This window comes from Calypte anna, chromosome 1 (genome assembly GCF_003957555.1).
Source record: "Calypte anna isolate BGI_N300 chromosome 1, bCalAnn1_v1.p, whole genome shotgun sequence".
NCBI classification, from domain to species: domain Eukaryota; kingdom Metazoa; phylum Chordata; class Aves; order Apodiformes; family Trochilidae; genus Calypte; species Calypte anna.
The window spans coordinates 103,429,213-103,453,127 of NC_044244.1; the positions used below are offsets into that span (position 1 = coordinate 103,429,213).

General features: G+C 39.9%; 1 protein-coding gene across 1 annotated transcript in view; it reads left to right on the forward strand.

The window, feature by feature from the left end:
- Positions 1 to 7,288: 7,288 nt before the first annotated feature.
- The window catches only part of JAM2 (junctional adhesion molecule 2), a 37,357-nt gene continuing 20,730 nt past the window's right edge, over positions 7,289 to 23,915 (forward strand). The window contains exon 1 of the mRNA XM_030469393.1: positions 7,289 to 7,738. Coding sequence (XP_030325253.1) covers positions 7,684 to 7,738 — 55 coding nt within the window. The 5' untranslated portion in view covers positions 7,289 to 7,683. The remainder of the gene's footprint in view (positions 7,739 to 23,915) is intronic.

Sequence of the window (23,915 nt, forward strand, 5' to 3'; positions counted from 1 at the left end):
TCAAGAGGGTTCCTCCTTCCGGACAGCGGGGTCAGACCCGAAGCCTGCTGGGTGGGTGCGGCGTGCTCAGCCCTCTGGGAGTAGGGATCGGGGGGTGTAGTACCGGGACTCCAGCAGTGAGACAGCCGTGAGGAGAGGCTGAGGGAGCGGGGGGTGTTGAGGCTGGAGAAGAGGAGGCTCAGGGGAGACCTCATCACTCTCTACAACTCCCTGAAAGGAGGGAGTAGCCAGGGGGGGGGTCGGACTCTTCTCCCAGGCAGCCGTCAGTGAGATAAGAGGGCATCGACTTAAACTCTGCCAGGGGAGGTTTAGGTTGGATATTAGGGAGAAATTCTTTACAGAGAGGGTGATCAGGCATTGGGATGGACTGCCCAGGGAGGTGGTGGATTCTGCGTCCCTGGAAGTTTTTAAGAAGAGACTGAATGTGGCACTCAGTGCCATGGTCTGGTAACCACAGTGGCAGTGGATCAAGGGTTGGACTTGATGATCTCAGAGGTTCTTTCCAACGCGGATGATTCTGTGATTCTGAGATGAGCAGGCCGGGGGCTGGTGGATCCATTGGCAGGATGGGGCAGCGGTGCCCGGCTGGGGCTGACTGAGGCTGGGGCCGAGCTGGGGGGCAGCCCTGGATCACTGCCCTCCCCCTGCACCCTCACTGGCCGCCCTGCTGCCCCAAAAGATGGAAGCCAAGCACAAACCACCTACTGCCCAGGTGGGAAAACCCTGGCGTGCTTTAAAATATGCCGCATAACTCAAGAATTTATATCATGGTTTAGCTGATGGACTATTTCAGCCCAGCTGGAAAAGATGTAACAGCAGCCATCAAGAATGCCAGTGCTAAACTGTTACCCTCTTAGTGTCATTAAAAGCTAAGGTGTAATTAAACTCAGCATTAAAAAGAAAAAAAGAAGAAAAAGGGGAAAAAAAAAAAAAAAAAGAAAAAAAAAAAAAGGGAAAAAAAAAAAAAAAAAAAAAAAAAAAAAAAAGACAGAGAGGGAGAGAGTTAATACCAGCAACAGACAGAGAATTTTCCAGTGTGGAAACGTGTCTGCAGAGCAGCAGGACAGCTGCCTCCTCCTGGTTTGTGTCTTGCACTGGCTTTCCTGCTCACTTAGACTCATCCAGAAAGCTTAATTTGTGAGTTCAGTAGCTATTTGTGATCTCTGTTACAGTGCTTGAAAGCTAAGAATTTCAGCAAGTCCATCATCTGCTTTTTCACTTTTTGAAATTAGTTAAATAGACATTCTTTTTATAGTGTAATATTTTTAGTGTTTTGTTAGACTTATTGTAGGCTACATACCTCTGTGTGTTAATCAGTTCATAGTCTCAAAGATACTGTTATTTATATCATTGTAGCTCAACTACAGCATTTCTTCTATTACATTTTTTCTGTGGCCTGAGAAATTGTGTGCAGGCAATGATCACATCGCATAATTGTTTCAGTTTAAACAGTTAATAAAGAAACAAACTCTCAACGTAGAGTACAAAAAGAACATTTCTACTCTATGAGGAGATAAATTCAAAATGTCTGGAGAACAAAAAACAGAAACCAACCCTCTTCTGTCACTCTGAGGAAGTCTTGAACAAGCGTAAAATCCTACTTAATACTGCACACTTCTCTATTATGTCTCTCCCCCTGTTTTAAATTGCCACTTTCTAATCTGTAAAGCTCCCCAAGGACTCAGCTGAGGGCCAGCTGGGGGTTACTATCAGCTGCCAAACATGTCCCTGCCAGCAGCCTGTGGGCAGATCCAGTGCAATCCCACAGCTTTGGATCCCTCTATGGCAAAAGACAAAGGCCTTCCAACTGAGACATACTCTGGGAAGGGCTTGGATGGAGTCAGCATCTTTTAGTGTGTCACAATATGGAGTATGTTTGTGATAGCAGGAAGAAATAGGGAACAAAAATTAAAAACTGCCCAAGAATAGTTACAAGTTACAATAATTACAAGGAATCGGGCTTCATACAGCCCTTCGACTTTCAGGAAAACTGTGGATATTGTTTTATAAGGTGAATAAAATGGGACGGTGCCCTATGAGACATTTATCACTTCTTACCCCCCTAGGCACTTCCAACTATGGCAGTGGTGTGCAAAGAGATGAACCCAAGATCATCCAAGTGATACAAATTGCAGGATCAGTGTTGATGAAAGAATAAGTTTTATTCACATTATTTCAGTGACCTGGGCTAAAGTCCACCGTCATATACACATTCCTGTGAACACTGTGGGAAAAGAATCCTGAATCTGCCACCATCAGCACTGCAGTAATACATTGTCCACTGTTGCTTAGGTTGAGTCAGGAAATCTCCTACCATGCCATGCAATTTGGTGGATCTTTTTTAGAAATGTACCAATGACTGCTACTGATCTCTTTGCTTAATGGCAGTACTCTTGAAAAGTCAACTGAAAAACAAAATGGCATTAATACTGTGTTTTACAAGGCAAAGATAAAATTATACAAGACATTGCAGGAAACAGAGGGGAGATATTCAGAGAAAAAGCTACAAGAACACATAAAACTGTATTACTGTTATCTTGCTCTGCCCTCACATTTTCTGGCTTTCTTGGTTCAAGTTTGGCTGACACATTAGATATGAAATATTTTAACAGTCTTACAGAGATACAGTGACCATTCACAGCACTCTCATCCTTTTCATTATAGCAAGACAACTCAGCTATGGTACACTGTCTTTAAATAGCCATCAACAATATCTTTGTGGGGGGGGAAAAAAAAAAAGGAATATCTTGATATTTTTTTTGCTTCTTTTTTTCAAAACTATACTTGCTCACAGTTTTCAGTTTCAAACTACAAAACAAGCAGATTATCTGCTAGCTAAATCAGAATATTTTTTTCCAGGCAGGCATAGAGCAAGTAATATGAAGCAGTAAAACAAAATAACAGGATGCCAGAAATGTAGAAAGGAGACAAGGCCTACTGTAACTGGGGGAGTGAATAGATGTTAAAGCAATACCCCAGAAAATAACAAAAAGCTAGGTGTGCTGACAATTAAAATTGAAAAAAAAATTTTTTTAAATGTCCCTGAAATTGTAGGTATCAACCTCTCTACACACTCACAGATGGCTGCTGATAATTCTTCACATTGAAGAGCAAGGCTTTCAAGCTGGTAGATTGAATGTGCTCCTGACTGGTAGTCTGGGCACAACAAAAACTACATAGTGCACTGGTCAATTAGTTTTAGAAATTATGTTTGTGACATGGAGCTTGAAATACGAATTTTAGCAATCAAGCTAGTTAATTAAATGGAATCTTTTTTAGCAGTATTACAAAATAGATATCCATGAGCTTGTCCCATCACTGTGCACAGAATCACACCATAACAGTCCTCTAGAGCTTTGTGCTCTGTTCTTCAGCACATACTAGAATAAGCATACGTGACAACAACTTGATGTGCTTGGAAAAAAAAGACTTCAAAATGTGCACTTTTACAACAGGTGATGACACCAAGTCTCAAATGGCATCTCTGACCAATTTAAATGCAACATTCCTCTTTTAGAAATATAAAAAAAATCTGTTTCTTCTTTAAATATGGGAAAAAAGTCAAGCATGTCTTGTTGATCAAAACTTAAACAATGTAAATTTTAATAACACTGAGCCCCCCTCCAAGTCTGCATATAAATAAAGATAAAGGAATAGTTATGCACAGAAGTACTTTTTTCCTGTCTTTTTCTTTCTCCCTTGGTAGCTCCAGATCCTAAATCCACCTTGGTCCTCTCTTCATAGAATCATAGAATTGGCTGGGTTGGAAGGGACCTCAGAGATCATCGAGTCCAACCCTTGAACCACCGTTGCGGTTGCTAGACCATGGCACTGAGTGCCACATCCAGTCTCTTTTTACATATCTCCAGGGATGGAGATCATCAAAACCAGGCACAGCTAACAGCAGCCTTGCTGGGCTACCTGCTATTGCAGATCTGCTAAGAGACATTAAAAAGTTTAAAGAGCACTGAACTTAGGAAAGCACAGGAAGAAAAGGAGGAAATGGTGCAGAACTGTAATCATTGATGCTTTCACTCAGCAAACAAGAGATGAGCTACTCACAGATCATCACACACTCTTATTAGCTGCTCATCAGCACAATAAAAAATATGCATTTCCTTACATGAAACAAGGGTCACACTAGACAATTTAAATTCAAGAAGTAAACCTGAGGAGCTGTCACCTATGTGCCTGAATGTAACATCCTAAGGAATCACTGGCTTTCTTTAAACTTTTTTATTTTTTAATGAAGGTGCAAATATGAGCCTTCATCAGCTCTCCCATGACAGCCTTGTAGTTTGGTAGGTGTAAGGCATGACAGATGAGTGATTAAATAGGGATTAACATCTTACTCTTCTAAATGAATCGTTAACAATTTTTAATTGTTTATTATTCTATCTCAAAGTTAGTCTAGAAATCAGCATGCAGAGCAGAGAAAAATAAAAATAGGGTAATTTTGGTTTATTCCCCTTGCAAAATAAAACTCATGAGTGGAGACATCCCCAAAAGGAATATTTTCATAATATAGATTAATTCCTCTATATTTATTTTTATCATCTGAAGTTAAGGAAAAAAATGTTCCTAAAGTCAGAGACAGAGTTTTGGCTTATACTTTTCACCTAATAATTTTTGAAATGATTTTTCAAAACTGTTTTTGCACAGAACACTTTAACAGACTGATAGATAAAAGAGGTGAACTTGTATTCATAAAGCAGATTAGCACCAGCAGCACTGCATTTGCAGTAGAAGGTTTCATTAAAATAAAGGTTTCCACTTTAATGTAAGAATGTAGATTATCAGACAGATTATCAGTCTTGTAATCATGTACATCTTCACAATTCTTAAAGGCTTTTCTCCACAAAGGACTAGAATATTTATTACAAAATAAAATAACCACTCTTGACCAGCATTCTGTGTGCAGACTTTAATTATAGACTATTTTTATTATTCTAAAAAGAAGTCTCTGTAGAAAGCTCTCCAAGAATAGCTGTTAAACTGCATATCTCAAACAAATTCTTTTATGTTGGTCCTGTTCAATGAAAATATTTTTACTACATTTAACTCAAAAAGATTTAAAATGTGGATAGTAGCCTTCTACCCTTTCAACAAAGTACTTACAGTATTTTTAAGAATGTTGTTGTTCAGCAAAGTTCATACCAAAGGGGAAAAAAAAAGTATATACATTAAATGAACTAAATGCATTGAAATCAGTTTTACAATAATTCTATAAACTTGTTCAGAACAGTCTCATTTAGTTGCTGGTGTTTCCTGCAATTGTATAAAGCAAGCAGAGAAACCATGATCTAGTTGTTGCTGAAATGAAATAGAAGAACCTAAAGGAACTGTGAAACTGTACTAGAAAAAGTCAGTCAGAGAAATGCTGGGGAGATGACCCTCTACACTGAGCATTTGCTTCACTTGTGAGAGACACAAAACAGTGAGCATGGAGGGGCAGGGAAGGAATTTGGCCTCATGCTTAGATAAACCAAATGCATTTAAGTGGATTTACTGTGGCGTAAGAGTCATGTTAATCAAACCTAAATAAAACCCCATATGTGAGCCTATGTATTTGGGTAATTACAATGGAATGTCTACCTTGGCAGAAAGACTGCTATAGTAATCTAAAATTTATCCCATCATTTAGCTCAGTACTTTCTCCGCACAATTCATCTCTTCATTCCCCACATTGATTCATTGTCATTACATCAGCTTTAGCAGTCATAGAATCTTTCATGTTGGAAAAGACCCTTGGGATCATCAAGTTCAACCATTATCCCACAAAGTTCTCCCCTAAACCACATCCTCTAACACCACATCTAAACAACCCTTAAACGCATCCAGGTGACTCAACCACTCCCCTGGGCAGCCTATTCCAGTGTCTGACCACTCCTTCTGTGAAAAATATTTTCCTGATGTTCATCCTAAACCTACCCTGTTGCAGCTTGAATCCATTCCTTCTTGTTCTATCACTAATTACCTCTTTACAATGTCCTTTCAGTCATTCTATGAGTTATCCCTTAATTTAATTCTGTACTGCTATCCCTTAGTGTTCCCCACCTCTGTACCTCTATACCTTTCCAATCAGGTTGGTTCCTTCCCCAGATTTACATTTTATAACAATGGTGTTTCTCTCACCCTGTGGCTTTAAACAGTAAAGCAGGCCCACTGAAATCAATGAAACTTCATAGCTTTAATCATATGCCATGTCCTGGGCCACACACAAAAAAAGATCTTTTCTGTTGCCTATGGAATCCTTTGGTTTTATTAAATGCATGTCACCATTATATTGGTTATATACACTGAAGCTATGTATAATCACCTTTTTTTTTTTTTTTTTCCAGAAATATTGCTTCTATTCTACATACATTTTTGTATGGGAAAAATAACTAGTAACATTTTGAGACTTTAGGCTTGATGATATCCTATGTTTTGGGTCTCCATTAAAATAGTTGCTAGAGATGTCAAATTTTATAATTTATAAATAAATTTATAAATATAAAAAAGATTTTAAAACAACTATAAATAACTCTTTCCTTGTTGTGCTACAGTGTAACAAACTATAGCCTATATATATATATATATAGGCTATATATATATAGGCTATATATAGCTATATATATATATAACAGCAACTAATGCTGTTCTGAGTATCAAAGAAATACTTGTGATACTTTTCTTGTTATAGAACAGTATTACATCAGGCAAGGGTAATGTATTTTCAGGTGTCATTAGAAACTACTCAGATGCACTATTAACTGTCACAATGAGTAATTTTTCTTGATTCATAGATTTGAAGTCATTACACTTCCTGTATATTTAATCAACAATCTCCTAGACCGCTATCAACTATGAATAAAAGAGCGCTTTGAAGGTCACCGTGCAGTTCATCTTCTGCTGGTCGGTGGAATTCTCTCCAGCCCAGCTGTACAGGCACAAGGAGTCACTGTGACTTTGTTTAAAGCCTGCAACTTAGTGTTCTAAGTTGCCTCATCGTCACATTGCTCTTTTCATCCGGAACATCGAAATTTTTGTTTCATGAGTTCACCCTGTTATTCTTGCTTCTACCCCTGCTGGGTTTGACTTCGGGAAATCTACCAACAGGGATTACTGACTTCTTTGAGAAGTTCGAGCTCTTCGTAATTAAAGTTTATTCTGTTGCAACAAATGTCCTTGAGCTTCTGAAAGCTCACAGTTTAAAATCAAATAAATACTTCGGGGGGAAGTACCGCTGAACACAATACGACAACGTGCAGACCCGGGATGCGCAGGGGGGACAGCGCTGGACCCAGGGCGAGGCGGAGGATAAAGATCCCGGAGCTGGCTCGGAGCTGCCGTCCGCAGCGGCTCCGGGGCAGGTCCGGGGCAGGTCGGGCGGCTGCCAGAGTGGTCCCCGCACGCAGCCGCCGCAGCCCGAGCTCTCAGGCGGTCAGGGGCGGGGTGTCTGCTCCTCCGACACATTAAAAGTTTCGGGGTGGCAGCAGGGCGGCTCCGTCGACGCGGGAGCTGCAGCACCTGCTCGGCGGCGGCCTCTGCGAAAGCCCACGGCCCGCCAGGCACCGCCCCGTCCCTCTGAGGCCGAGCCGGGCCGGGCCACCCCCCCGCCGCTCCTGACGCCCCCGCCGCCGGCGTGGCCCGGTGGTTATTAACCACTGCCGCCGGTGAGGAGCGGCCGGTGCCGGGAAGATGGCGAGCCCCAGCCTCCGCCTGCTGCTTCTCGGCTACTTGGGCGTCCTGAGCTGTAAGTGGTCGCTTCCCTTGCCCGCGGAGCAGGCGCGGGGGCGGTCGCGAACCGCTCCCTCCGGGAGCCGCCGGGCTGCTTGCCCCGCTACGGCCCTGCGTGCCCCGGACGCGGGGGCTGGGGGACGGGGAACGGTCCCCCCGAAGTCTGTCAGAGAGTGTTGAGGAGGGCGGGGGGTTCGGCCCGGGGGTTCCCGCTTGCCCGGCCCCTTCCCCGGCCCTGCCTTGCCGCGCCCGCCGCTATGCTGCCCGGCCCGGGGATGGTCCCTCTGGGCAGGGCCCCGACGAGGGGTTCGGCGGCGGCGGGGGGTCGTTTGTCTTCCCTCTCCTCCAGAGCGAAAGGAGTTAAGTTTCATCTCCGACAGCTACATAACAGCGAAGGCGTCCCTCGCTGCAGCCGGGAGAATGCGAGCTGATTATTTCCATGTGTCCCTTGTTTTCGCACAGATGTAACCTGTTCCAGAGAAAGCCAGTTGCTCTCTGCAGTGGTACAAACTTTAGGATGCAGGCTGCGTAGTTCGCTTTTCGGCTGTCCTCTTGTAAGATGAATGTGGAAGTGAGGGGAGTATGTTTTCTGTTGCCAGCTCTGGATGCTGCCCCTCCAGAACAGATTTACGTTTCCAGTTATTTATATGGTGCTATTGTCTAACTCCTTAAAAACAAAATAGGAAGGGGGGGATGTTAAAATAAGTTGGCAAAAGCTGCCCTGCTCAGAAAGCACATGGCAATAAGAAACAAACTGATTCTGGAGCTACATACCTGCAAAGAAGCAGTGAATCAGTATATAGTGTAAATGGTAGCAGCTGTGTGATACGGCTGTCTCTTCCAGATAGCATCTTAGTGTGCTCCTATTGTATGCTTTCTGTATGTGTCTTGCTGGTATCCCAGGGAAAGAGGCTGTATGTGGAACTTGTGTTTTGAAAAGGACTATGTAGCACAGTCTTGCAATGAAATGACCACCTGGGGACCAGTCCAGGAAGGGCTCTCAGTCCTTTGTAGATGTGGGACATCCACAGTGCTGATGCTGGGTGTGTTTTGTAGTTTACCTTTCATTCCTCCTCACTTAACAGAAAATTGAGTGTATGGAAACTCATTTTTTTTTTTAAGAGGAGGGATGAGTTATCTCAAGGAGAGACTTGAAGGGATGAGTGTCTGTTAGGTCTGGCAGATTTTCTCTCTCTTTGCTTCTAAGAGACCTTATGATAATCTGGGCTATTAGATGGACAGTTACTGCTGACTTTTACTTTCTTATGGTAAACAATAGTAAGAATTTTTTTTTTTTATCTCCATTTGTTGTTAATTGTGTGGGTATATCTGAACAGTTGAGGCTGCTGTGGTTTTTTTTTTTTGTTGTTTGTTCGTTTGTTTTTGTGTGTGTGTGTGACAGATTTCAGTGTCTTCAGGCTGCTGATCTTTCTGGTTAGTTGTGGTGTCTGTTGACACTGATGGCTTTGACTGGTGAGGAAATTATAGAAGGTTATTTGGAAACAGTACCTTAGATCAAAGCCTGATGCCTATATGGCTTCCAGGCTTGTTTGTTTTTAGTTTGGGTTTTTTTTTTTACCTTTTCCTTGTCCCAGGTTCCAAGAAACACCAGGTGGGGAAAAAGTTTACCAGCAAGGTGCTGAGGTCATCACATGAAGAAAGTGGCTGTAGATGGGAGTGCAAATGCTTTTTGTTTGTGTGAGCCAGGGGAAATCCAGGCAGAAATCCAGGCAATCTGGAGTTTGCTACTGCCCCTCTGTCTGGAGTTATGTTCATGTTAACAATAAGGCTGAGAATATGGGTGTTCAAGTCACACATATGGGCTCTTCTGTGGAAATCAGGCCCAGGGTGCCATGGAGATAGTGGGGAGTGGGCTGAAACTAATGAGGAAAAGAAAATCATGATTGATACCTGAAATATGTGAACATTGTGTTGTGAGGTAGGTCTACAGAGCTTGCTTGGTAGTTAACTTGCAGAAATCAAGAGTTGTATGTGTTGGTCAAAGGACATTACTGTAGCTATATACAGTCTTGAGGCAGATGAGGGTTGCATCGCTATTTAGTGAGAACCTAGTAAGAAGTATTAATGACCTGCAGAAACTGGTTTCTCAGAGTTAATATTTCCCACTCACCTTTAATTTAGGGGAAAGTAAGGGAGCTGGAGATCTTCAATCATATTCTCTGTCAGCATGACCTCCTGAAGCTGTTGTTATCTGGAAAGTTTTAAATGGTGCCACAGAATAAGACTTCTGAGCTCTGTTGGCAAGACAGTCAAAAGTGTAGAGAATTTATTACTATCACAGCTAATCTGGGGGAGATGGTAGGTACTGATGAACTGGCCTTCTTGCAAAGCTTTTTCTTGTATTGTAAAGATTTTTCTTTTATTAGTGTATATTAGGAATAAAACTTAAGCTGGCAAGGCTGGAAGCAAATCCAGTTCAATGCATCTGTCTGAGGACAATGCAGAGGCAATAAATAATAGCCTTACCATAAGCTTTTGATGGAACTCAAAGTATTTTGAGCAATAAATAAGGTGAGATTTTGCTTGGTTGTTCTTTTTTTTTTTTTTTTTTAAATTTATTTATTATTTAAAATTAATACTTTTTAATGCTCAGTAATCTTTCAGCCAGTTAAAGAGATTCTAGACCTAAAAAAGACTTTTATGTCTTCTGTCCTGGCTCTGGCAAGAAATCATAAACCACAGCTGCACTGGCTGTAGGAATTGACAGTGGAAGTCTTTAAGCTGTGCTTTCCTTATCATATATATATATATATATATCATGTACAACTGATGCTCTGACAATTGAGAATATTATCAACACATCATCTTCTGTTGAACACACTTTGTCAGATTAATTAGGTAGGGACTTACTGTGATTTCTAAAGCAGAGTCCATATTTAGGAGAGAAGGGATTTATTACATTTGTAAGACTGCATATTTCTCTAGTAATATATGTACAACACAGACTATCCACTTTTTGGAGAGGGAGTAAGGAGGAGAGACAAAGAAAGGTTCTTTCTCTTGCTGTTGTAGCTGAGAAGCAGAATTTCTTTGCTGTAGACTGCAAGTGGTCTACAAACTTATGCAGACTCTTAGATATCACAGCATAGGCTGCAAGATAATTGAGCTGGTCTCTGGCTGGTCTCTGTGGTATCTTTAATTCAGGTTACTGGCCCCACAGCTGTTAGATGTGCATAACTGAAAATGAAGGTGACTGTCTTCCCTTCACACAGAAAATAGGACTTGGAAATGTCACATCAAGACAATTACAGTTCCTCTTGTGTACTTCTGTTTAAGGTGGATGTATGCAAGTTGAGGACTTGCTTTCACTGTCATTTGGACTCTGAAGTGCTGTTTTCTCAGTTTTCATGTTGCAAAAATTCTTTGTTCATGTCATAGGACGTGTATTTCTAGTAACTGTGAATATTGTAGAACATCTGGTATGAGTAATGAGAGTTAAGACTATCATTGTGATTAGCAGATTTAATTGAGCCTGGATGAGGTCTTCTCATTGGCTACTTAACTGAATTACACAAAGATATTTCTGAGATTGTTTCCTGTATTATACCTCTATTTCCTACTGCAGACTGTGTTGGCAAATACATGGTAGCTGCCAGGTTCTGCTGCAGAAACTGATGACATCTCAAATTATTAGGTAAGAACTGCCAAGTAGTTGAACTTTGACTTCACCTTTTCTCTTTAGCTGATTGATTTAACAAAACATGTGGGATCATCTTTTGGGACCTAGAGCTACCAACCTTGTCTGCATCCATTGTCTAAACACAGACATTACTGGGGGTATGGGCAGACCATTTCTAGAGAAGTGACCTGAATATTTGAGAGAAGGCTTTTACCTTTCGTCAAAGGGCATCTCAGGTGCTTTAGGTTGTTTTCAAGTGCTGGTGGTCACAAAAGAATCTTCTTGTACAGCTGATTTTTGAAAATCAATTTTTCTCATAATTCAGAAGAGTAAATAGCTGGTATTTCTTCACTGGAGATGGACAGTGACAAGCATGTGGATCTTCTGCAGTAGGTTGGGGGGAACACTTTGGGGGAGGGGTGTGGGTTTGAGTTGTCAATGCTTCTGGAGGGGAAAGAATAACCAATACTTTAGTTCTGAAATTGGGATTTAAAAGTTTACATATGGTATGATCTGCTTAGAGTCTGTCAGCACTCAAAATGTCACCTTTCTGGTTTTGAAGACATTTTGTTTATCATGAGTTCCCTGCAGGTGGTGATCCCTTTTAGGAATACTTTGATAAAACTGAGGCTCAGTGTCATACTTTTTCTTAGCAACTCTAGAGGTGACTCCACTGTAAATGCTTACATAAAGGAAGATTACTAAGAAATATTCACACAGCCAGAAATGTCCACATTGCAATATAAATATCTTTGTATATCAAAACAATTGAAGCACAAGGTAGACATTTTTATTTGTCAATGCAGACTGTTTGCCAGGGCCATAGGGAATGGCTAGACCAAGGTTTCCTTGAAGTTACACAAGGATATCAAACAAAAAAAATATGCTTAAAATAGTGTCCCTGTAGAAGAATACAATGAACTTTCTTATTGTTGTTTTTCTTTTCTTGTTTGGCTGGCTGGGTGTTTTTCTCCATCATGATAATTCTGTGGCAGTAATGTATATAGGAAGGAAAACAGATGGTTTACAAAATATTCTTGTCTAGTTTAATGGCTAATTTACCATGGGTTCAGCACTTTAATGGAAATGGAGGGAAATGTTTTGTGTAAGCTAAAAAAGACAATTCATTTAATAGTAATTAATTTTATTCTGGTTAGCTCCACTTCCTCCTCTGCCTGCCTCCCACCTTCCCCACACCCTTAAATTTTGTGAAGCTAGCTTTGTTAAATTTTTATTTTCTGGCATGTCTTTTCCCATCCCAAGTGCTTTTCAATGAACCATTAATTTCAACAAAACATTTCTGCAGAAAAGCCTGCTGTGTCTTCCTTGAAGCATTGTACATTATTGTGCTGTAATTCCACCACGGGAAGCTTAAAGCAAATATTATGGTGTCTTGTATTCAAGACAAATGATTTGTTTCCTCCATCTAAATGCTGCTTTTCTGGGGAAATGAATATGTATTTCAAAGAATGAGACAGCAGATGAGGCTGGAGGAACACTTGGATGATTGCCAATGATTGTGCTTACCTGTATTTCCAAAGCAACTTTTTTCTGGAGGGCTTGAATGAGTTATGTCACCTCTGTGCTCTCGGTATATCATTGAGCACTCAAGTGCTTATATAAAACTTCTTAAACCAGGCAGAAGGTGAGCTTGGCAGCTGAACATCTGCTCCTTTTCACTTGTCGGTTTCTAACATGCCCTGGGAGGTGAAGGAGTTTCTGGAGAAGGAAGAAGGGGAAAATAGCCATTTCTGAACAACAGCAAGTAATGCAGCTGTGGTAGTTGTTGAACCACTAGTCAGTCTGTAAACTCTTCTGGTCAGTAGGAATTAAAGCAGGCATCCAGTTTCTCTCAAAGATTATTTCCAGATGAAAACATGATAGAAAAATCTGGTAAAAAGCCTTTGTGAATGCCTGCTTTTTGCAAGTTCAAGCTTAGCAGCTTTCTAGAAGAGAGGGGAAGATCAGAATTGCAGTAAAAAAGCTACAACCTGATCCTGGCTGTTTGAAAAAAGTAAGAAATGGTTAAGTCCTGAGCTGGAAAGAACATAAGCTACAGGTATAAAATTTCAATAGATATATTTGCGTAGCTTTTGTTTGGACTGACTTCTAAAGGGCTGAACAGGCTCTCAAGCCTGTCCAAACTGCTAGCTCAGAGTCAAAGGAAAAAAAAACATACTATCAACTGGATGGAAAATATTGTATTATAGGGTTGTTTTGGTAACAGATAATGTTAACAATAGGGGCTGTATTTGCTGTTCAGAAACTGCTAGCATAGTACTTGGAGGTAATGACGAAACATACGTTCTTAAGAAGTGATTATTTTTTTTTCATATTAATGCAATGAATAAACAAAAAGATATTATCTATTGTGTCTTGGCCTGCAGAAAGTACCCAGTATGAACTGGGAGAAATTCTTGGGAGTGCTATGCTAAGAATTTGTGTATGTCAGCTAGAGCTGGGCTACACTTGGGGAAGGGTCTGTGCTTGGCATAGTTGTAAACATATGAAGAAATTATATGCAGAACACCAAAGTCTGAATACATGTTATGTGAGTTAGACAGCAGTTTACCACCTGAGTGTATAGACAGTAATCTCTGGGAGGCCATGGTTCATAACTGAAACCTTCTAGTAGCTGTACTGGTAAAAATGAGTAAAAAGGTATCATCTGGAGTGATATCTGTAGAATGCATAGGTGTGATTAGGTGCATGTTATGGCTAGCTTTTGTGTCCCAGTACTCTTTCTTTCTGTTTCTAAAAAGTGGTCTTAAGAAGTAAGTATTGGCTCTTTGCCCCTTCACTATTGGGCCACCTAAACTGATTTCTTTACCCTTCTTCCAGTCTTAAAAGTTATTCAGCCACAAAAGTGAGGAATTATCTCTTAGACTGCCAGCTTCTTGTCTGTTGCTCCTGTTTTTTGCACCCTTGTGCCAGATTGACTAGAATTTGGGGGAGCATGACAGGGCTTTGGTGAAGCATTGACACTATTCAGACTGGTGGTGATGAGCACTTTGAAACTGGGATTCTGTCAAGCTGTCTCAAGTGTTTAATAACAAAGTGCTATAATTTTATTGGGGGGGCTGTTTTCCTGCCTAAATACAGAAAAATCTGAGAGGGCACAGTGACTGGGGATGAAAAGAACAGCCTTTGGTGTGCCAAGGGCCATGGAGGGCTGCTGGCTCTGACTTGAGGTGTTACTCAGTGATGTCAGCTGGGGAGTTCTGAGCCTTCATTTTCACGCTGTGGAGCTTTGCTGGGTCTGACTGGTTGGTGTCGAGGTGCTGAGCTTGCTCAAGAACCTGAATGTGTTTAAAAATGTAGACTGGGAGAAAGTCCCTGCTGAGAATCAGGCACTGAGCTGTTCCATGCTGTCTGAAAGGTGTGTGCATTCGTCAATTCTAAGCAGAAAAATATGCTTTTTGTAATAAATGTGACATGACTGAAGACTCCTTAAATGCTGCTGCTAAATTAAACAAATTTTAAATAAAGGAAACTTTAAGGGGATGTTATGCCAATTAAGATTCTGTATGCCAAGATTTGGAAAAGGGTGTATATCTTAGTAACTTCTAACAGATAAATGTTTAAATGTATATATTTAATTCCTTGACACTTGGAAGATTATAACTAACAGTGACTTACACTTCATGGAAACAATTACAGCTTGTTTCATATGTTTTCAGCTCCTAACTGTAGGAATAATTAAATAGAGGAGGATTGTCTCTAAAATTGAAATAGTAGAATATCAAAGCAAGACATCACTGGTATCTGCTTAGCACTGTTCAGAAACAAAAATATGTGCTAAATGTTACTGAGTTGATTTCTTTTGTGTTGTCTGTTTATTTGGTCTGGGTTTTTTTGTGTCTCTGTCCATCTTCTCTACTTTTCTATAAAAAACATATGTATTGCACAGGATCCTACTTGGAAGGTGGGGAAGGGATGTATCTTTTCTGTGCATTTTTTGTTTTTGTTGTTGTTGTTTTTTTGTTTGTTTGCTTTTTTGTGGTTTTTTTTTTTCTCCTCTAATGTCCACAAAGTCCAATTGAAAGATCACTAATTGCAATGCTTAGATGTTGGAAGAGTTTGTGCAGAAAAAGTCTTTATCCTCTGAGAAGTCTTAGTACCTTTCCATTTAAATGTCAGTAAATACCTTTATGTGAAAGGTAAATATTTTCTTTCCAGTCAGTATTTAAGCATTCTTTGTACCTTGCAATGAATGTGACTGTTGCCTTCTGTTCACCAACATAATGGTATTCCCTGGTGTAATGTGATGCACAAGAATGTCATAATCATTTGAGAGACTCCTGAAAGGAAAAACAATATTTCAGTGTTGGAATAGAGCAATAAAGCATCTGAAAATGTAAAAGAGAGGGAGGATTGGAACAACCAGGTAATAATAAGGTCTCATAAGATTGTTAAGATGATGCTGGTGTGGTATGGTATTGAGTAGTAAAGCAAACAAATTCAGGCACTCCAAATTCACTGGTAACAGTGCAGTTGGTGCCTGGGAGAGGAGGTAGAAGGAAATAAGCATATACATCCCTATTGGAAGTATTCTTAGACATCAAGAAGTGACCTTTTGAGTTGCATTAGCATGTGGTTTTGATACTTGCCATACCATCTAAGTGGCTGTCCACCCTTTATTCTATACCATCTATGTCATGCCTGGAGCCTACACTTTCCAATTAATCATCACCATTCTTCCTGTGTGTATATAGGGGTTTGCCTTTTCCCAGGAATCTGGATGCACTTGGTGGGTGATGTGGAAGGATGGAGAAGTCTGATGTGTACCTGAAGGGCATTTGATTTTGGGTGGGAACAGCCAGTCAGTTAAATTGTGGTGTTCATTGCTAAATAATCCCACCACTGGATGTCATCACTACTACAGTTGCTATATGCCATATCAGTGGTGTTACAAGAATTGCCCAAACCAGTGAACAATGGACATCCAAACAGAGAAAAGTGCAGTGATGGAACTTGAACTGGCTTCATTGACTGGCACCCAGCACCTTCTTGGAGATCAACACCTTCAACTGGCAGAGCATGGGCATGGGCCACACCAGGTATACCAGCTGTAAGCTTTACATAGAGCATGCAACAACGCAACACCAAGCACAAAACTTCTTCTCATGCCCTAAAAAACTGTTCTGACAGATGCAGCCCCAAACTCATGGATTACAAAACATGCTAGATAGATGGCCCATACACTGAGAGAATTATATGTGTGTGTGTATATACATCTCCAAACCAGGAAAAGAAGAGTGACTAATTAGAGGTGTAAGATCTGGGCATGACGTAGATGGTACAGTACTGAAACATCCATCAGTACTGAAAGATGGATAATGGCCTGGGTATGGTTGGGATATAGTTACTTTTCACAAGAATCCAGGAGGGGACATAGTCAGGATAGATGACCCAAAGTAGCCAAGGGTATACTTAATGCCATATGATGTCCTGCACAGTATATAAACTGGAGGAGGTGGCTGAGAGAAGGGACTGGGGCTCAGAAATGTTCTGGGCATTTGATGGGTTCTGGGTTTTGAGTAACTGCATTGTGTATCACTTGCTTCATGTATTTTTTATTATTATTTTTAATTATTTTTTAGTATTAATATTATAACTTCTCCCCTTGTATTGTACTTTCCTTACCCAAACCCTCTGGGCCCCACATGGGGCACCAAAAAAGACCAAGCTGGCACTGTGGTCACTCACTCCCGCCGTCCCTGCTCCTTGGTGGGGTAGGGAGGAGAACTGAAAGAAAAAGGTAAAACTTCTAGCTTCTCAGAAAACTTGCAGGCAGACAATTTGTCTTCCAGGAAAGTAACAGAAGCTAAAAGAAAAGAATGTCTATATAGCAAAATCTACTAAACCCAGAAGTTTATTTGACACTTGATTTTGGAAATCTGGGAAAAAGTCATTATATAGGATCAGCCTAGCATTTGATAAACGGTGATTGAACACAATCACTGTTTCAACATCTAATTTTTTGAGGGGGCAAAGTTGAACTTGGATCATGTCTGCATCTTTAACAATTGATTATTATACATCATTGCATGTTCCCTCCCACTCTGAAAGAAAAAGAGCAGCTTGGAGGTAGAACAGGATGCGTAAGGAAACAGAGCTGTTGTGTCTATGGATCTTGGCAGAAATTAAATATTTCAAGCAGTTAACAAAATCCTGGAAGGATGTGAGGAGGAATTTACCCTTCTTTTGAAGCCGAATTGACTCACATGGCAGGAATACTAAGAGGAGTGGGAAAAATCATAACTGGAGAGAATATGAATCAAACTAACAGTGTAGCCTCTGTGCCCATTATGCACATAAAGAAGTGAGTGGAGTCCTATTAAATAGTGATAGAGTCCTATTAATAGCCTATAAACAAAGTTAAAATAGTATGTCTAATATAGATATGTTAGTAACTTAAACATCTTTGGTTTTGGGGTGGGTTTACACATCTGAAGGCTAGAAAATCTTCTACCACATCGTGTTGCTGTTACAGCTGCAATCCTGCAACTATTTGCTGCATTTGAATCCCTTACCTTCATGGAGCTCTGCTGAAATGATGCATATAAAAACGTGGTATGAAATCTGATTATTTCAGATTGTCAGTTGTGGTGACTGAAGGTTTGATAGTTCATGCCCTTTAGCTGCCTCTGCCTGGGAGTGGGAAATGTGCTGGGTAGACAGATAGTATCCAAAGCAGCTCCTATGGCTAAACGTGGCAAGGGGCTTAATTAAGAAATCAGACTATTTCAGTAAAAAATAAGTGTAGGGTTGGTTATGAAGAGCTGCATATTTGTAAGCTCTGAAGTGGATACTTTTTCCTGTGAAAAAGTGATTTTTTTTCTTGTAAGGAACCTGCTCCTTATTTGCCTTGAGACAGTTACCCAGCACTTGTAATCATAAACCAAAAAAGCCTATAGGCTTATTTTACAAAGGCACTTTCAGCAGAACTGTTGAACTTAGTTGGTGATGTGTTCCACTTCTAGAAAATAAATGCTGACAGTAATCTATTATTTACTAAGCCATCTTGTTCCCTTTTTTGATTTCTTGACCACTCATCTCTCTGCTGATGCTAGCTCTGCACTATCCAGGCTCATTGCAAGAAGATGAGCTCTGCAACGACAGTGGGAGTAAAGTATAAATGGGATCTATCCTTTTCTTAACTAAAATAAGGAGTTCTGGGAATTCAGAGCTGTACTCTGAAGACCCTAATTTGTGTTTGGGTTCCATGTGATCACTGTGCTTCTGCTGACCTCTCTGTCGGTATAATGTTTGCCATGATAATCCTTGAGCAGTTCTTCAGACATCTTTCTCAAAAAGAGATCCTTAAACTGAAATTAGTTGACCTGAGTTGAAGGAGCCCAAGCAGCTTCCAAGTGGTATTATTTAGTCTTAGTTCTAAAAGGAGCTGCTCTTTAAGCAATAATAGCATCAAACAAGTTTCTAGACCATCAGTGTCTTGTGAACAGTTGGTTATAAAGGGAACATGGGCACAAGCAGACGAAGAAAGATGGCAAAGCAGTCTTTTAAAGCAGCATATCTGCCTATCTGGGAGTCATGGTTTCATAAAATGTGTTGATTTATTGAGTCTAAATGTTTTGGAATGGTGATAAAAGTTTTCTGATAATATTATAGCTCACGTGTAATGTAGAGTTTTCCAGATATAGCCATTATAACCACCAGACTGTTAAGTTATGAACTGTGCTTGAGGTGGTAGTGACCTAGGGGACTGAGACCTTAATTAGATGTGGTTTATTCTTAAAAAAAATAAAATAAATTAAAATTCCCAGTTCTACATGTTCCTGGTACTATTTCTGAACTGACTAGACTAACTAGTTAATTCTGACAATCATTCATTGTGTTTCGGGGATTATTTTTTGTTATGGTTTTACAGAACTGCTGGGTCTTTCTTTTCTCTTTTTTTTTTTTTTTTTCCTTTGGTGTGAGACTGAAACAGCTGGTACTTTCTTAGTTTAAGCACCTGCAGACAGGAAAATCAAATCCTATTACATGAAGCATCAAACCAGTGAATTGTAAATGTTAGCTCACACACTGAGCTTTTCCTTCTTCTGACGCAAAGCAGCAGAGTGTATCATTAGCAACCCTTACCCAAATATTCTCAAGGATATGGCTCCTAACATCTCTTCCGTTGAAAAGCTCTGATGATCACAAGTTAACATTGATGCTTGATTTAAAAGTAAACAAACAAAGCACAGAGGTACTCAGCTCTGTTTATTCCAGTTTCCTATCTACCTTTCCAACATCGTTGGTCTAATGTTTTCTAATCTGAATACCCATATGTTGTTTGGCTTGTGTAGTTATTAGTGTGCTAAGATGTAGTGGGTTTTTTGTTTGAGGCTTTGTGTTTTGTTTTGTTTTAGTGGTTTGGTTTTTTTTTTTCCACTCTCTTCATCCCCTTTAAGGAAAACTTGGCACCCATTGTACTGTGACCTATTGTTCTTAGCTCTGCCTTCCGGAGGATTTCTTCTAATTACCCTTCTCCTTTAAGTGCTCAAAACATCTTCTGATTGTTATAGCTCCTCTTGATACATATGAAACCTAACTGAATTGAAGGAGTAGCTTCAGTCTTGTTCAAATGGTCTGGAAAGTGCTTCTATAAAATTTAATGTTAAAAGAACCAAGTTATCTGTTGAAAACCTGTAGAATTAAAGGTAAAGATATGTATTTGTACTGTAAACTACAGTGTTGAAAGCAATAATCAACAAATGTGACTCTTAGCTGCTTCTGGCAGGAAGAGACTGTTAAGCAAACTTGGCAGTGTAAGAGATCATGTGTGAATGGATATATGATGAGCCAATTTGGCAATTGATATTGCATTATTAGAAAGGGTTCACCAAATTATTTTTTGGCTAGGACAGAAGCGGTCATCATGTTCCCAGCTCATATCAGCAAAGAATCTCGTCTTTAGACTGGAGAAAAGAAGTTAAAAAGCTAAGGTCAGTCCTGTTTATCACCAATAAGATGCAGTCCTAAAACTTGTGGTTCAAAGGAAATTTGCTCAAGTGAAAACCCTGCTGCCACCCCCACTTGCTGGAAACATCTCCTCAGAAACCCCAGATTCACAAATCATTTCACAAGTATTTGTATTTTAAGGACATCCTGCTGTTTGTTTTTATTTTGTTTGGGTTTTTTTTAATTAGCAGTAGACATGCTATCTAGAATGAAGTCATAGTATGTTCCAAAGTCAGCAAAAATTTAATAGTAGAAAGCTTCTGTGAAGCTCTTTTTAAAAACTCACCACAATAAGTTGTTCAAAAGAAATTGGGGGGGGATTTGTTTTGGTTTTTGTTTGTGTATTACTTTTGATGTAGGATGTGTCTGCAATGCACACTTCTAGTTAATTAGCTACTTCTATACCTTTAGACCCACATCTTAATACATACTCATGGGTACTCATCCTCTGCAGTGAAAGCATTTTATAGAAATGCTTAAATTAGTCAAATCAAAACATTTTGAGAAGACCCACTGCAGAACAACTATAAGCTGGAGATGGGACTGAGGGTGCACAGAAGATTTGGTTCCAGTTTAAATGATGACTAACTATGGGAAGAGACATTACTTAACCAATTTAAAATTGTAATGTGTTGATACCCTTCTTAGCATCTGGAAATTTACTCCTGCAGGGAGGCATCTTGAATGATTTGGCTTGTTTGGAATAAGCTTGGACTTCAGTTTCTTGTGGTGTTTATTGGCTGGTAGGTGCACTTTAGAAGTAAATTTGTTTTCAAGTTTGTTTTTGGTTTTTTTTTTTTAGATAAGCAATATGTGTATTTGTATGTTTATAAATGACCTAACTTCTTGAAATTGTTTGTCCTTTTGTAATTGCTTGGCAAATCCAACAAAAGTCACTTAAAATTTGTAGGACATTTGAGATATCTTCTTCATGAATTGTGGGCCAGAATGGTTGTGTGGGCTTCTGGGGTGGGGTTAGTTGGTTGTTCTAGTTTCCCAACTCTGCTGTTTGAGGACTGACTTTAGTATCTTGACTGACTTGAGCATCCTGGTGTGTCTTGAAGTGAGCAACTGCTGAAGCAGCTTTAGGCTTGCACTGCATTTACAAGCTGCCTTTGATCCACTGCTGAGTTGCTGTGGAAACCAATTTTGAGGAGGACTGGGAAAGGACTGGAAAAAAAGTTTTTTTTGTTTGTGAGAGCCCAACTAGTTTAAAACCCCATCCCCTGTATTCAGAAGCTGCTTCTGAATTGCCATGGAGACAAGAAGAGTAACAGAGTTTTGAGCCTTGTAAAGGTGCAAGCTATAAATATTTATTTAGTTAATAGCAGATACTTTCTGGATTGTCTCTCTCTTGGAATAAACTCCATGCTACATTGAATCTGTGAATTCAAACCATTCTGCTCTTCTGTGCAAGCAGAAAATGAGGATGCAAAAAAATTTAAGGTAATTGAATTTTACATTCTGATTATTAGATATATAAAAATAAGTTTTGTTTTTGTTTTTTTTTAACCAGGGTTTCCAACACCATCTTTTATTGTAATGTTGCCATGTTGGTGGACTGCTGGACGTACTTAGGAGGCTATTCAGCTGATCTGGAATTGTTGTGCTTTGGTGTTCCGTTTCAAAAAGGCTGACCTAAATAATCACTTTCCCTCTTGTCCCAGGCCACTTGATTTTATTTCCTTACTTTCTTCTCTACAAGCTCCTCCAGTTGTGTTTCCCAGCCCTTGGGGCTCTGTTCTGAAATGATTCATTAACATGATGTTAAACTCTTAGGACTATTGATAACTTTAAATAACAGGCTCTGAAAAATTTAGTCATTACTTTTACTGCTAAGCTATTTTGTTCTTAACTTGAAAGTTAAGAATAAAGGCACCATCAGCTGGTGTGCTATCCTTCTGGATTGCACTAAACAGTCTGTACAAAACCAAGGATTAACTCATTCTTATGCTGGTATTATAAATTAAAACCTCTTCTCTATTCTGCTCTGTAGTTGAACCATTTAACACAAGAACTTCTTTCCCTTGTGAGACTGAGAGCTCATCAGGTCATCCAGTATCAGCTTTAAATACAGGTAGAACATCTGCTCTTAGTCAATTTTTGGCAAAAATATTGTTTTTCTGTTTAAATAACTCCAGGTTGGATGAAAATGCAGTTCTGCACTCTGTTTCTCGTGTGATTTCCATTATGAAGGCTGAGTAAATGAAGCTGATGAAGGCTTACTTTCTGTAACAAATAAGTGCAAAAGGACTGTTTTTATTTTTACGCTACATCTAAATTAAACAGCACTTTTTACATTAGGCTCTAGACCTCTGAATATGGAAAAGTAGTAAATCCAAGAAAAGCTATTTGTACTTGAGCAGCTTGGCCATTTAAACTGTCGCTTCAGCCTGAGATTGGGGGTTTTTTTGGAACGATTTTTTTGTTGCTGTCGTTCCTGAAACAGCCCACTATTACTCAGGCTTTTCTGTCTGAAGGAGCCACTCTAAAGTATGCTTTGCAACAGAAGTCCTGCAGGCTAGATACCATAGAACTTCATTGCTTTGTCTTGAGTATCTGTAGATTATTTTTAATACTTTTAAAAATTGTCTGCATTTGCTCTTATTTTGAGATCTCTTAATAAAAAAAGGTGGAGAGAGTATCTGCTGACTTCCCAGCAAGACACTTAATGAGTGTTTATATATAGATATAGACACACAGATCTAATGTATCTAACTGACATACCATCTGGTTGCTGGCCTTCTTATCAGCTTCAGATGTATAGCTCTGCTGAGGAGAGCAAGCAGAGAGGAGGATTGCTCCATTGTGAATGGCTCTGAGCCTCAGCCAAAAGGGAGAAAAAAGCCTTTTGGTTTGAGGGGAAATTTTTTTGGTTTCATTGAGGGTGGGTAGGGAGGTCAATTTTCTGTGTGGCAGATATTCAGCTGTAGAGATGGAATTTTAATTTAGTAATAGCTGCCCTTGAAAAAGAGAAGCCAAACCAAGTACTGGATTTAGCTGCTTCTCCCCCTGCGTCTTGGCCTGGTCTCCCCCTGCCCCTCAGCCCTCACTGTTACCTTGTTCCAAAAACCTTGTCCATGTCTCAGCAAAATAATTCTTCATAAAAATAATTGCCAGGAGTTAGGAGATGGCTTGTATAAAAGGAGGGGAGGGGAAGCTAGCAGGTACCAATTTGCACAAACTGTAGCTCATTACGAGGCTTTTCATGAGGCTCTTAATATCTCCTTATGGAAAAGTCACTATCTGCAATACAGAAGTTAAGCTGTGTTACTCTGCCAGTGAGCTTTTATACCCTGCATCCCCCTATTCTTTGAGGCTTCTGAGTATCTAAAAGCTTGATTCTGCTGTATGTCTGTCATTCCCAAGAGTCAAGAAGAAGACAGAGCATTTCCATTACTATCAAAGGAGTGAAAATAACCAGCCATATTTTTTTTCCTGCTTGAAACATTACTGCTACAGATACATTAGAACAACTTATTTGTAGTGCCAGGAAACCAGCACTGCATCTACTGGAATCAAGGAACAGTCTCCTTTATAGCTCAAGGACGAAAAACTTAACCTCTTTGTTAAAACCAGC